The sequence below is a fragment of the Oncorhynchus masou genome, chromosome 18 (genome assembly GCF_036934945.1).
Source record: "Oncorhynchus masou masou isolate Uvic2021 chromosome 18, UVic_Omas_1.1, whole genome shotgun sequence".
NCBI classification, from domain to species: Eukaryota; Metazoa; Chordata; class Actinopteri; order Salmoniformes; family Salmonidae; genus Oncorhynchus; species Oncorhynchus masou.
In genome coordinates, this window is record NC_088229.1 from 58,211,474 (window position 1) to 58,226,259 (window position 14,786).

The 14,786-nt window shown below is 44.2% G+C and overlaps 1 protein-coding gene across 1 annotated transcript in view; it reads right to left on the reverse strand.

Moving 5' to 3' along the window:
- Nucleotides 1-2,618: 2,618 nt before the first annotated feature.
- Nucleotides 2,619-14,786, reverse strand: part of dnah3 (dynein axonemal heavy chain 3) — a 50,499-nt gene continuing 38,331 nt past the window's right edge. The window contains exons 46-60 of the mRNA XM_064923921.1: nt 13,870-14,176; nt 13,532-13,697; nt 13,021-13,237; nt 12,204-12,386; nt 11,783-11,981; nt 8,970-11,111; nt 8,472-8,697; nt 8,050-8,294; nt 7,637-7,753; nt 7,319-7,476; nt 6,488-6,655; nt 5,007-5,149; nt 3,759-3,963; nt 3,225-3,362; nt 2,619-3,152 (exon numbers count right to left, since the gene is read on the reverse strand). Of these exons, the coding sequence (XP_064779993.1) occupies nt 2,799-3,152; nt 3,225-3,362; nt 3,759-3,963; nt 5,007-5,149; nt 6,488-6,655; nt 7,319-7,476; nt 7,637-7,753; nt 8,050-8,294; nt 8,472-8,697; nt 8,970-11,111; nt 11,783-11,981; nt 12,204-12,386; nt 13,021-13,237; nt 13,532-13,697; nt 13,870-14,176 (4,968 nt within the window). The 3' untranslated portion in view covers nt 2,619-2,798. The remainder of the gene's footprint in view (nt 3,153-3,224; nt 3,363-3,758; nt 3,964-5,006; nt 5,150-6,487; nt 6,656-7,318; nt 7,477-7,636; nt 7,754-8,049; nt 8,295-8,471; nt 8,698-8,969; nt 11,112-11,782; nt 11,982-12,203; nt 12,387-13,020; nt 13,238-13,531; nt 13,698-13,869; nt 14,177-14,786) is intronic.

The following is a 14,786-nucleotide window of genomic DNA, read 5'->3' on the forward strand; positions in this document are numbered from 1 at the left end:
CAATATTCAAATATGAACGTTCCATCATTAATGAGCTCCAGGAGATCAGAGGATTCGATAACCTTCACAGCTATCATCCAATCACAATGTTTATGCAAATTAGACTGATAGGAAAACGTTCTAATTTAATTCAAATAAATTTGATTAGAAACATTCTAACGTTGGGCATTCTGATGTAATACATTTAATTGTGAACATAAACATTGGGCACAGGGAGCACAAAGGATTCCCGTTTATTGCATTTTTACCACCAGCCCTAATGTGATGACATTATACCAGAGAAGCTCTCACCCTTAACGTCCCCGTCAGTTCATTGTGAATGCTGTAGTCTATTTTATATCCAGCAAGCAAGAACAAGATGCTTCTTTCATCTAATATAAACTCAGCAAAAAAAGAAACGTCCCCTTTTCAGGACCCTGCCTTTAAAAGATCATTCGTAAAAATCCAAATAACTTTACAATTAAGATCTGTGAAGGGTTAAAACACTGTTTCCATGCTTGTTCAATGAACCATAAACAATTAATGAACATGCACCTCTGGAACGGTCATTAAGACACTAACAGCTTACAGATGGAGGCAATTAAGGTCACAGTTACGAAAACTTAGGACACTTAACGAGGCCTTTCTACTGACTGGAAAAACACCAAAAGAAAGATGCCCAGATTCCATGCTCATCTGCGGGAACGTGCCTTAGGCATGCTGCAAGGAGGCATGAGGACTGCAGATGTGGCCAGTGCAATAAATTGCAATGTCAGTACTGTGAGACGCCTAAGACAGCGCTACAGGGAGACAGGACGGACAGCTGATCTTCCTCGCAGTGGCAGACCACGTGTAAAAGCACCTGCCAAGTTTTCAGCTGTGCTAACATAATTGCAAAAGGGTTTTCTAATGATCAATTAGCCTTTTAAAATGATAAACCTGGATTAGCTAACACAACGTGCCATTGGAACACAGGAGTGATGGCTGCTGATAATGGGCCTCTGTAAGCCTATGTAGATATTCCATTAAAAAAATACCCACTTCCAGCTACAATAGTAATTTACAACATTAACAATGTCTACACTGTATTTCTGATCAATTTGATGTTATTTTAATGGATGTTATTTTAATTTTTGCTTTTCAAAAACAAGGACATTTTGAAGTGACCCCAATCTTTTGAACGGTAGTGTATTTTCTTTTTAATTGCCCAAACGACTGGTTGTACAAAACCATTATGACATCCAGACTGACCAGGTGAAAGCTATGATCCCTTATTGATGGAATTCTGTGGAAATCTTCCTTTGGAATAAGCACATGCTTGGACAATAATTACATAACTACAACCAATAATCAACCAAGTTATACTATAGCTGTCTCTCTCTCCCCTTTCAAACTTTCATTGTCAATTAATTTGAAAGGCAACATTATTTTAACATTATGCTATAATGTAGCATAGGCCTACTTTCAGATGGCCTAGGTTTTTAATAAAACATTTTAGGAAAGGAGAATTGAGATTTGTTTGTGTCTGAGGTGCGCTGGTGGGTTTGATTGATGGGTCCTTTTAGGGTGTGTGTGTTCACTAATTCTCACTATGTCCATTCAGAAAGTTTCCTAAAGTATCCCATCTTGACTCAATCTCTTATTAATATGAGAGGAGGGGCAAATAATAGAACTGAAATGGCAACCTGGTCTCAGAGCATTTCATATAAATCCGAGACACTCCATTTATTAAGTATGTTATGTTTGCTACGGTTTCATAAGACAGATGGTTAAGACAAAAATGAAAGGAGGGTGGTTGGTCAGTGTGGATGGGTGGGTATATAGCGTGAATGGCTAGCAACCCAGAGGTTGCAAGTTCAAATTTCATCATGGACAACTTCAGCATTTTAGCTAATTTGCAACTTTGTAACTACTTAGCATGTTAAGTAACCCTTCAACCTTACTCCTAAACTTAACCCTAACCCCTAGCTAATATTAGCCAGCTAGCTAGAATTTGTAACGTATTAAACGTTTTGAAAATTCGTAACATATTGTACATTTAGCAAATTCATAACATAATATGAATTGTAATTCGTAACATATCATATGAAATGGGTAATGGACAACCAAAATGTAACATATCCAAATAGAGTGTCTCGGATTTACATATAGAATAATACAAAATGCTCTGGGACCAGGTTGCAACAAGCACAACAAATTAAAAAGTAAGCAATTTCATGATGATCAGCATATGTGCGAGCAATGAGGACAGGTGCCAGTTTTGCGTCTCTTTCCTCTCATTAATGGGATGCAACTGAAGCAAACGTAGCTCGATTGACTCTTGTAGGCTAATATTTGACGTATCATCATTTTACTCTCATTATGGAGTCCTCTCTAGCCAATTTGAACAACATGATCTTGCCATTGACACTGGTTCTCACCAGGGAATTACCTCAGCAGGTCGTAATGGTTTTGTTTGTTGCCGTTCTTCAAATTCAAATTCTATATTGTGTCAAATATGCTCCATCCATAACATTGTCATGGAAAATATGAATGTTGTTTCCAACAACCAACCAGCAACTGTGCTGTAAATACAGCTGCATATTGAACATTGAGAGGCCAGTCTCTTTGGCAATGACAAGGAGTGTCAAGGAGTGGAATGTCAGCTAAAGAGACTTGTACACAGGCTATATGACAGCCTGTGCAATCTTTAAAAATATCAAGAAATCGAGTTGAAAATATCCAGCAAACAAATCTGCCTTTAATAGCGATTTAAAAGGAGTGAGTTGGTTGTCTGTCTCTCATATCTAACATCCTGTAAGATGTCTTCATAGCTATGCCTAGTCATCCAGCTGGCACAGACAGGCCACCCCGCGGTTGATCCAATGTTTCTGTGGCCGGTCGGAGGGAAGCTCGATAGGCATTACGTAGTTGGTGGAGTGGCCCGTGGTGGACAGGGTTCCGCGCCGGGCACTGGTCTTGTACACGGGACACACGTAGATGTTCTCATGCAGGAACTTTGACATCTCCCCTGGCCTGAGCCAGATGATGGGCAGGGGGTCGAAGAGGATCTTGGGGAGGGACTCTCCTATGACCATCTTCTCCCGGTCCCAGCGTGCCCCTTCAAGGAAGAACCCCTTCACGTAGGCCCCATCATCTGGCTTGTTCTCCATGTGGGTCTCTTGCTTGGTCACCTGATAGAGACAGGGAAGTCATGCCATGCATTCACTGGACACAAAGATGAGGTTTACATTGTACTCCCTTACCTCAAATTCAAAGCCGATGAAGTCGATGGGTATGGTATACTTTCGGGCAAAGTTCTGAGATACGCCCGTGAGGAAGGACTGAGTAAAGTAGAACCCAGAGAGCCAAAAGACTGGTGGTGGCCCATTGTTGATCCAGTCCTGTCAAACACCCAGTCCAACTCCCATGCATCAGTATTTGTGTCTTTCAGAAGTTTTTATTTTTTTTTTTATTTTACCTTTATTTAACCAGGCAAGTCAGTTAAGAACAAATTCTTATTTTCAATGACGGCCTGAGAACAATGGGTTAACTGCCTGTTCAGGGGCAGAACAACAGATTTGTACCTTGTCAGCTTGGGGGTTTGAACTTACAACCTTCCGGTTACTAGTTCAATGCTCTAACCACTAGGCTACCCTGCCGCCCCCAAGTATCAGTTTCACAGGAAACAAAATCCCTGTCCTCAAAACAACTTTAATTGAACATACAAACACATTTGAATGTGTATTGTTGGGGTTGAGCAGCTCAGTACCCTCACTCTCTTGGCAATCATAACTGACCTGTAGAAACTTTAGCCTGGCGAGGAGGTCGGACACGTAGCTGCCCAGAGGCTTCAGAGACGGGTAGGACTTGGCCGACCACATGGTTGGCACCTTGCCCACCACCATACTGTTGAAGACGTTCTCCAGCTCAGAAGACATCACCACCTGACCCTTGAGTGCCTTTCCAATGTTTATCAGACTGATGCGTACCACCTGAGTTAACCTGAGGGGGTCAAAGCATCATTATCAGCATGTTATGAACACATAATTGCTAATCCCAAATTCCCCATAGCCAAAAAGGCCTGTAATGATTGTGTAGTAATGACAGTCTGTACAGAGTACAATTCAACTGCCTATAGTGGTCTTTAAATGTGGGACTAGTGTTGTAAAACTACCGGTAATTTACCGAATCTATTGTAATCTATGGCAAAGTTGGTAATTTATACTTAAATAACTTCTAGTGGATAAACCATATGGTTCAAGAGAAAATAGCTTAATTAATGAAGAAAGCATCTAAACAACAATGACACTCTACCAACTATAGACTTTTTTTCACAACTGCTACCAGTTTGGCACCACAATAGTTACAACAAAGACTAATTGACATAGTAAAATAAGTAAACGTGTATAAAAATGTAAAGGATATTTCATACTGAAACCCTTTTCTTTGAGTTGATGGGATATATTTAGGATAATGTTTAACAGCTTTGTCATTCTATTTTAAAATCTTACTTTATAGATATTACATGTGATGAAAATTCCATGTAGATAATAGGCAGAAAATACTGCACACCCAAAACCGATTAGTGAAAGTGCTGGAGGCAAAATGCTAAACTGGAGAAACAGGGAAAAAAAGTCTCTGCACACTTCCAGGCAGATGTCCATTTATTTGAATAGAGGCTGAGCTTTCGGTCAGTCGACCTTCATCAGAGCATATCTCCACAAACAATAGTGAGACAGATAAGGCCACACAGAGGGCCAGAGATAATTACAGACACCTGTGATAATCTGAAGTATCCAAAAAGGCCACTAGTTGTAACGTGATAAAGTCTATAAAATCATTGAACATTACCAGTAATATACCCTCCCTTTGCAACCCTAAGTGGGACACAAAACATTTTACTTTGCTTTTAATCAATTGACCATAAGACTCCAATTACCATGGCCAGATGTAGAGTAAGTATTTTATGAGTGCATTCATTGTGTCCGTTTGAAACGCTACACTTCCTGACCCTCTGTTTCTTTATTCCAGATCAGGATATTTACCTGTTGAAGCGGATCAGTTCCTGTCTCAGCACAGTGTTCATGGACTCCTCATACATCACTGGGTATTTGTTAATCACCATCTGGATGTCAAAGTCTGCTGGCAGCTTGGACAGGATGTCTTCCGCAAGCTCATCAACCACTTCCTGTAGTAATCAAAGAGATATAACTACCAGTATAATAAATTCAAAACAATTGAAGCTTTTGTACAGAGCTGACATATCAGGGCTTGTTCTGAGGCATCACAACTTCTTATCCACATAAAGTGCCGGTCTGTTTTGATCACACAGAGAAGTGTCCAGTAGAGGTGAATATTTTCCCGGTATTTTACAAATGTTCCATCCAGAGAATAAATCACTTTTCTCCTTGGTAGTAAAAAAACGGAAGTGTCATTAAAAAGCGTTATAAAGCATATAAATAAGCCTCTCTCTGGATTTGATTAGAGCTTTGATTAAAAACAATTCAGCCCTGATGCTACCTGAGACTGACGAGATACATTAAATCCACTTTATGAGCCCTACATTAAAGACATTTAATAATCCCAAACTCAGAAAAGCCCAAATGATTGTGCCGTCAGCAAACAAGAGCTTCCGTCCCTCGTCGAATAGTCTATTGATATAAGAAATGCGAGAAAAAGTCATGTCCAGCAAGCTACTCTAGTCTAGCTTTTCCTGCATTGGACTCCTAAGAGCTAAGGGGCGTTTTTTTAAGGAGAGAGGCCAGCAGAGCAGAGGTGCGTGCGTATTGCGCAAGAGACATAAGTTAGAAGCTTATTATGCATAACCCATCATTAATTAGCTGAATATAAGGCTAATACTGCATTGAATGTATTACCTGAAAGAGGTAGGCTAGGACATATATATATATATAGGGCTATATATCAATCTAGAACAGGATTACCTATTTTGGATGCGATTTGAATGGAGTTGATGGAGGCAGAGAAAGACTGCGAGAGATTGCTCGCACTTGTATTGTTTTAAAGCCACGATATTCAAGTGTTATGCTGTTTTAAAACTCTGCAGCTTCAATTTAAAAAAAAACGTATCTTTACAATTAAGAAATAAGATGACCCCCGAAAGCCAGGTGGAGATGGGTAAATTAGATGCGCATTCGGTCTTTATATTTCTGTATTATAGGCTTTGCTGCAGCAAATGCAGGTTTACCTGTCACAAGAAAATGACCATGATGACATGATAAGTCTACATGTAGTGTGAACTGTGCTCCATACTGAGATGGACTGTCTGTCCCCACCCTGAGCGTTGGTGATTCATCATGCAGAGGCCATAGAGAAGCCAGATTTAGACTTTGCATATAATTTAACAGTTCCATTTCACGCCATGCTGTTCATGTAAATAATTTATCATTTACCGGTTTCTCACAGTTATTTATCCTGGAAAAAGTGAGTGGTTTTGGACAGTAAATCCCGGTAAATCTCAGTAACCGGGTTCCTGCCATTCAACCCGAGTGTCCACTGTCCAACTAACCTGAGGGGATTTAGCCCCGCCTCCAGTCTGCCTGGGAAGTGTCAGCAGCACTCCATCCAGCAGCTGATTGGTCTCCTGGTTGTCCTTGGTGATGTCAGCATTGCTGTGGAGTCCAAACACGCCAGGTTCTGCCGCGATGGGTAGGTTGCGGATGTAATCAACATAGGTCTTGAAAAGACAAACAGTACAAATTCGTTCAAATCCAATAAAATTGTACTTGTCACATGCTTCATAAACAACAGGTGTGGACAAACAGTGAAATGCTATTTTACAGGCCCTTCCCAACAATGCAGAGAGAAAGAAGATAGAGAAATAATAGAAAAGTAAAACACTTAATAATAAAAGTAATAGATACACAATGAGTAACTATAACGTGGCTATATACAAGGGGTACCAGTACCGAGTCGATGTACAGGGGTACGAAGTATTTGAAGTAATATGTACATATAACTAGGAATAAAGTGACAGTAAACAGTAGCAGCACTGTATGTGAAGAGCAAAAAGGGTCAATGCGGATAGTTCAGGTAGCTATTTGTTGAACTATTTCACAAATTATTTAGCAGTCTAAATGCCAATTTATGCTTGACCTGGCAATGTGGTCCAGAGGCTCCAGACAGAGGGTGTGACAAAATCTAAGCAGATACCAGTAGACTGCCCCTAACCACAGATCTAGGATCAGATCACTCTACCCCCACTGCACTTCCTGACCCCTGAATCATTAAGGTGACAACAAATATCTGAACCTTAAGGGCAACTAAAAATATCATCGTCTATGGATATGACAGTCCGCCATCTTGTATGATAAAGATATGATGGAGGTGACAGTAGTACCTGGTACGGTCCGTGAGGGGGGATATAGTACATGTCTCCCTCACATACGTGGTAGCCCTCCTGCTCTATCAGCTCCCTGCTGTAGAAGATGGACAGGAGAGACACCAGCAGACGCCTGTCCTTGTCGTCCGTCACCCTGCCACCGTAGTTACACTCACCTGAAAGAGAGAGAAAATGTGTCTGTCTTCCACTAGTTCAGATTAGTAAACCCTCCTATGCTCTGATACAAACAGAGAATGAACCTCTTTTAATGCTATGTGATACAGTCCCTCTCTCCCTCTATACCAATCCACACAGCTGTGTCTGTGAGAGCCTCACCAGTTAGGTAGGAGAGGGCCTCCAGAGGAATCTCCTCATACTCATCCAGGAACATCTGGATCTGCGTCATACTGATCCTCAGGTCAGACTCATTGAACTCATACGGGATATTCCAACCTTGGGGTGAAATGCGGAAAAAAAACAACAACAATGACAAGATTTGACCCTTTAACTCAAGTTATAAGAGAGGATATTCAATGCGGTGACATTATTAGTTCATCATGATGTATACTGGAGGAAAATGTGTTTCCCCAGAGAGAGAGAGAGAAGGAACAAGAAAGGTATTGGATGAGGGAAAACACCAAAATACAATTTCAGTGACTGGAAGGGACTGAGAAGGGGAGAACATTTTGTTTTAAGAAAAAATGGGTAAAAAGAAAGAAAAGAGAATCATAGAAGAGTGTTAGTCTCACCTAGAGGTCCGAAGGTCCTCCTCTCCTGCACCAGAGCATGAAAAAAGCAGAGACCAAACAGCAGCTTCTGCCACGCCTCCTGTTTCTTGGAGCTGTTGAAGAAGGCGGGGTCGGAGATGGGGTCGCTGACGTAGGAGCGGAACAGGTTGGCCCTCATCCCCTTGGGCGGCTCGTTGGTCATCTTCACCCCGTTCTGCAGGATGCTGACTGGGAACTTGTCAGACGGGTAACTGGTCAACCACAACCTGTGGAGTTAGCAATGATAGCGTTAGTTTACTTTGTTGCTCTTGGTTTTATTTGTCGGCAATACAAATGTATAGGATCATAAGCAACCAGAGTATTACAAGCCAGGGTATTACAAATCAACTGCCTGGCCAATGGCTATAATAGATAGAAACTCCCCCTGCCCTGCAACGGCTGACCTAAAGGTGGGGTTGGTGTTTTCGGGGGTGATGCCCTCCTCACAGATCCTCTCCAGGGCGGGCATCCAGCTGGTGCACAGATGACAGTTCTGTAGCACCACCCAGGTGCCATCCTTGATGGCAGCATTGATCATCAGGGCTGCGATGGGCCCCTGGCCCTGGCCCAGGGAGATGGTCTGGGTTTTACTGCCCCCCATTTCAAGGTCGTCAGCAAACTTTAGCAGACCTGGAGACCAAAGGAACATTTAAGTACTGGTGTGAACTTTTCAGCACTCAAAAATCCAATCAGATGTGACCTCTTTAATGCAGATGTATAACAGATGTATGTAAAGTTGGTTAAAGACTAGTTTAGTTTCTTATTATTTCTGAATAATTTCTTGATGCATCATAATTCAATAAGTTAAGTGAGCAGGACACAAAAAACCCAAATAAATATCCAAAACCTAAGTTAAAGCACAGAATACAGCTCAAAAGTCACAGGTATCTCTAATGAATTACCTGCAGTGGGATCAGATCCTGGAGAGAGCACAAAGATGAGAGGAGAGCAGCAGTTGGAGTCGTTGTAACTCCCGGCCAGGTCGAAGGTCGGGGGCTCAATGTAGCTGCGCCCCATGTTGTCCACAATGAACTCTTGCACCGCCGGAACCAGCTTGTCCGGCCTGAAGCAGCGCAGCACCACCATGCGATGCATCCCCACCAGCATCCTCCAGCTGTCAGGCAGCTGCTCCTCGTGAGGCTTCCCCGAATCATAGATCTTCTTCCACTTGGGAATGTTGTCTCGGACGTGCTCGAAGAGACCTTCTAAGTTTGGCAGCTTGGATGCTCTTACGATTTCTGACCAGGACTTGTCGGAGAGCCACTCAGGAGCGGGGTTGGGGTCGGGGTTGTCCAGAGTAATGCCACCGGTGAGGAGGAAGCGCCAGATGGTGTCGTCCACCTGGCCCTTGCCTTGCATGATGCCCACAGTGAGGAGCAAGGAGAAGAGCAGCTTGTCCTTCTCGAAGAGCGATCGGCACACGTTGTTATAGATGCTGATGGTGAAATGCTCCACAATGTTCTCGATGCGGGTGGCCAGGTCGTCGCTCTTCAAGCTCTGGGCGATGGACTGCAGGTAGAGGTTGATGAACCAGGTGAGCGAGTACTGGTACATGGGCTCTATGTTGGCCAGCTCCGAGATGCAGAAGAACAGGATGGATGAGTGCTCGGCCACAGGCCGGTAGCCCATGCGAGTGTCGTCAATCTCCTTCTCTGTGACACTAGCAATCTTCTGCTTCTCCGAGATCTCCTCGGATAGCACCTTGGAGGAAGACAGGACCTTGATGGCTGTTTCGTCTTCCAGGATGTTACCCTCTGAGGAAGACAGGATTTTGAGGATTTTATCTTCAATTTCCTTCAGCTGCTTGTTGTTGGCGGCACTCTCCAGGATCAGCTGGTTCTTCTTCTCTTCTAGTTCTGGTTTCTCCTTGGCGGCCATGATGCCCAGAAGCTGGTCCTCCAAACCCAGTGGGGTGATCATGAAGTTGAGCAGGCAGACTTTAACCGCCACCTCAGGGAGGTAGTGAGGGCTTCTCAGGCTGGTGGTCATGTAGAAGAGGAAGTCTTTGGAGTACTCCACAATGTTCTCTCCTAGTTTCATGTACTCCACACCTTGTTGTCTGAAGGTCTGTTTCAGCAGTACTGGTTCCAGTACTGCATCAAGTTCTTCTCCAACGTTCTCCAGCAAAACAGGGGTGCCGAACGAGATGGAGTTCTCCAGTGTTCTCACATAGTTGCCGTCTGACAGCTTGATGACGGCCAGCTTGTTGGCCTTCTCCATGTTCTTGATCCACTTGTTGGCCTGGCCCTGCGGGTCGATCATGAGGGGCCAGCGGCGTGAGTTGGACACGATGATGCCGTTGTCAGTGGAGAAGGAGTCGACGGGCAGGCCGGCAATCTGCCATGCCCTGATGGACACCTGGTTGCCAAGGGTGTTGCTGAGGGTGAAGTCCTCAGAGCATGGCACCTTCTTGGCCTGGCAGAGCATATGCCACTCACGCTGGCACTCCACACGGTAGTCCACGGTGAATGCCCCCAGGTAGGACACAGTGCCGGAGGAGAGGAGCACGTCGCCTGTCAGGTTGGTGTACCTGATCCCCAGCAGCCGGGCAGCCTCCGTCCACCTGTCCTTCTCCCCACCCAGCCCTCCAATCAGCTGCTCTGCCCTGATCAACTTCTGGGAGCACAGCTCAATGTTTTCTTCCAGGTCTTTCTTTTTGTTGCACATGGCCTCAAACGTGTCGTTCAGGTCCTGGAGCTTGTCCACCACCTCCTTCAGCTCAGCTCTCTTCACTGACAGCATCTGCATCTGCACCCCAAGCTCGTCCTCAGCCTCCTTCAGCTTCTCTATCTTGGGGGCCACCACTTTGGACACACGCTCGTACACCTCCATGGCCCGCACCCACTTACAAAGGCCCTCACAGGCAGAGGAGACGTTCTTGATGATGGAGGGCTGGAACTCGGGGTTGTCGATGAATTTGTCGCGGATCTTCTTGATGTTGGCGGGAGCGATGTTGTCTTTGTCATAGGCTTTGAGGTTCTCCAGGAACTTCATGTCTCCCAGGAGCTTTTTGGAGGGGCCCCAGAAGTCCTCAATCATCTTACCTGTAACACAAATAATCAAACATAGAAAAAATACATAATTAAGCCCATGTTCTTTCAAACATATTTACAGAAAAGTATCTGATTTCATGCTTTCATCTGTGTAATTTAATATTAAATAAATAAATAATCAGTTTGATGATAAACATTTAAAGTAGGGCCCATACAGTACATTAAAATAAATTACATTATTTTTTAATTTTTTCCCTTTTTCTCCCCAATTTCATGGTGTCCAATTGTTTTTAGTAGCTACGATCTTGTCTCATCGCTACAACTCCCGTACGGGCTCGGGAGAGACGAAGGTTGAAAGTCATGCATCCTCTGATACACAACACAACCAAGCCGCACTGCTTCTTAACACAGCGCGCATCCAACCCGGAAGCCAGCCGGGAAACACAGTGCACCTGGCAACCTTGGTTAGCGTGCACTGCGCCTGGCCCGCCACAGGAGTCGCTGGTGCGCGATGAGACAAGGATATCCCTACCGGCCAAGCCCTCCCTAACCCAGACGACGCTAGGCCAATTGTGCATCGCCCCACGGACCTCCCGGTCGCGGCCGGTTGCGACAGAGCCTGGGCGTGAACCCAGGGTCTCTGGTGGCACAGCTGGCGCAGAGTACATTACAATTTGATAAAACAATATTAGTGTCTTCTTTACAATGCAATGAGTGCTTACCTGAGCCACCAGGATCGGGCTTCCTCTCTGGCTTGATGCCTTTCATGATGCAGATGGACTCCATGACCAGTTTGACCAGACCTGGAGGGTTTGACATGGACTTGACCACTGTGATGTCTGAGGGTTTCAGAGTGTCCAGAGCTGACAGGGCAGCCTCAAGGGCAGGCATGGCCTCCGCCAGGTCACCCTCACACTCATCCTGAACACAAACAGCAGGCAGTCACTCACTTTTAATATAGAAACTACTGTCATATGTCAACATTTTCTTCCTTGCTGGCAGTTCTAATATTACAGATACCAAGCTAATTGTAATTGGAATGTGCAGCGCCAAATATGTAATTTACAGTATATCGTCTTTATAATTCTAGTGTGAGTCGATCTGAATGATACAAGGTGTTGTAAATTGACAGTGTAGACATACCTTTATAGCTTTGGCTGCTGCAGCAGCGTCGTTGGCAACCTTCTCGTCTGCCAACACCAGCTCTTTCTTAGCATCCACCACTACTGTCTCTTTCTCAATGTTGACCATCATCTTATCTGTCTCAGCTGATGTCTGGATCAGCTCTGGCTGCAGGGCGGTCAGCTCCTCCTGCATTATCGATACCTGTGGAGCCAACATGGAGTGGAGTCATTCAGATGGAAGGGGCAGAGTGTTTAAGGCTTTTAACATAATTTTAGTCAATTTAGGGACTTTACAATGTGAGTTATTGGTCTTTGTATTGATTAATTAGGCTTTATTGTACATTAAAGGGTTAAAGCTGCAATATGTAACTTATTCACATAGAAATGTGAGTTATAGATCTGCAATTCTCATTAAAAGCAAGTCTAAGAAGTGATATCTGTTCTATGTGTGTTATTTCTATGCTTCCATTCCTAAGTTTTGTTTAAACATATTTTACTTTCGGTTTTGTACTCCAGCTCCAAACAGCTGAAATTTTTTGTTATGGAAAATAAATTTCACAGTGTTTAGATGCTACAATGATTCTCTACTCAATACTTGTTTTGTCACATAAACAGAAATTCACATTTTAGCAACAATGAAATGGTGGACCAATTTCTGCACAGTGCATCTTTAAGACAGGACACCGAGGCCTCATAATTCCCACAATGGGGATTGTTCTGCCAATCACATGTCAAAATAGGCCATAGTTATCTGTTAACTCTGTACCAAAGCATTGTAACTCAGCAAATAGAAATGGGCCTTATGTAAGTAGAATTAGTTGACTAAACTATCCTACCTGAGATGCAGCAAAGTACAGTTTCTCCAGACCCACAATGTAGCGGTTTCTCTGAGTGTCCACCTCACTCCTCTTGGAGTTGAGCAGGACCTTGTATGTGAGAATGAGCTCCAGGTAGGATGTGGGCGTCACATAGTTGTGTCTCCTGAGTTGAGAGAAGTACCTCTCGGACAAACCTCCCACGCTCTCCTGGAAGGTTTTACACATCTCCACCACACTGAGAGACACACAAATCACTGACTTGGTAAAACAAATCCATGAAATGGATGTCACAATAAATTGACAAGAAGGGTCAAGCTCATATACATTTCCATCAAGTGTGTGGTCATCAATTTGCAGAAAGCTGAAGAGAAATTGAATATTAAGTACCTAGTCTGTTGACTATTAGCTAGTCCAGTAGCCTACCATAGATTACTAGCAGCCTAGCAGCTAATAGCTATTTCGTAGCTTGTAGCTAAATCTACAGAGAGAGACACTCTAGCTGGATGTTATGAGTGTATCAGTTTCTTACTGTAGCCTGACGTTGTCCTCCAGCTCCACGTCCTCCAGGAACTTGTTGGCCACCATCTCCAGAGCGTCTTTAGGCCAGGCCTGGAACCAGTCGATGGTGCAACAGTTGATGAGGGAGGGGAACATCCTCAACCGGTTTCGGAAGGCGTCCCCAATCGGGCTCATTGCTATTCCAAAGACAAACACCATCACTATTTGGACATGAAGACTCTTAAAGCAAGGTAACTAAAAGCCACAATGGATGTGGGATTGAAATCATCACAATTACCAGTAAGGAGATTAAGTATGGGGGGTAACCTGGTAATAATACTAAATGTATGAAATGTTGAAGGTACCCACCGAGCACAATGTGAAGGTTTGCCTTGACACGCTCGATGAAGAAGTTGTACATGGAGAGTGGCGTGGCGTCGATCTTCTTGCCCTCCATGCGTGCGATGCCCTGTACCTTGTCGATGATGTCGGCGCGCTCGTCGGCTGGGAAGATGTTGGGCACGTCGCCTGTGTTGAGCAGCATGTTGATGTCCTCCACAAAGGCCTCATCCTTGATCTGGCTGTCATTGAACAGGAACACCATGTTCTTGCCCTGCAGGCCTGCCTTCAGCATCAACCGCTTTAGGTCGTCGCGCCACTCTGACACTCCGTAGTTCTTGGTGAATAAATGAATTCATGATTTGGACTTATGGACTTATTTCCAGACTTTCATGGACTTTATCAGACGGGTAAAAGAATGGGCAGGACTGACTGTACTTTGGTCACTAAAGGCGCTTAAAATATAATCCAAATGGGAATACATATAATACATACAATATACAAATGGAAACCATCATCAAGACTACACAAGATACGTAGCCTAATTAGCATGACCTCGAAAGTCAAAGAAAACCCTTACAGTTACCCATGAGTACTTCTCAGAACCTTCTTTCAAACCCTCCCTCTGGCCCTGGGATTTAGAGACAAACTTTGTGACTTCTTACAGCTGAGGTAAGCTACCAACCCCCAACCTCAGTCTGTGTCTATTGTCCTGATGCAGAAGGACACTTCACACCTATGTGTTAGGGACCAGGTTGCCAGGGAACAGAGTCAGCTGACCCGGTCAGCCAATCAGTGGTCTAGCCTGGAGTTGCCACCAAACACGATGCCACAACGGGCCTCCCTTCACACGCCCAGGCTGGCAACAATCCGGTCTCCACAGCTCCCGTCGCCAGTCCTCAACCAGAACCCCACTCAGTCCCATCCAATGCGCTCCAGTCAGCCAA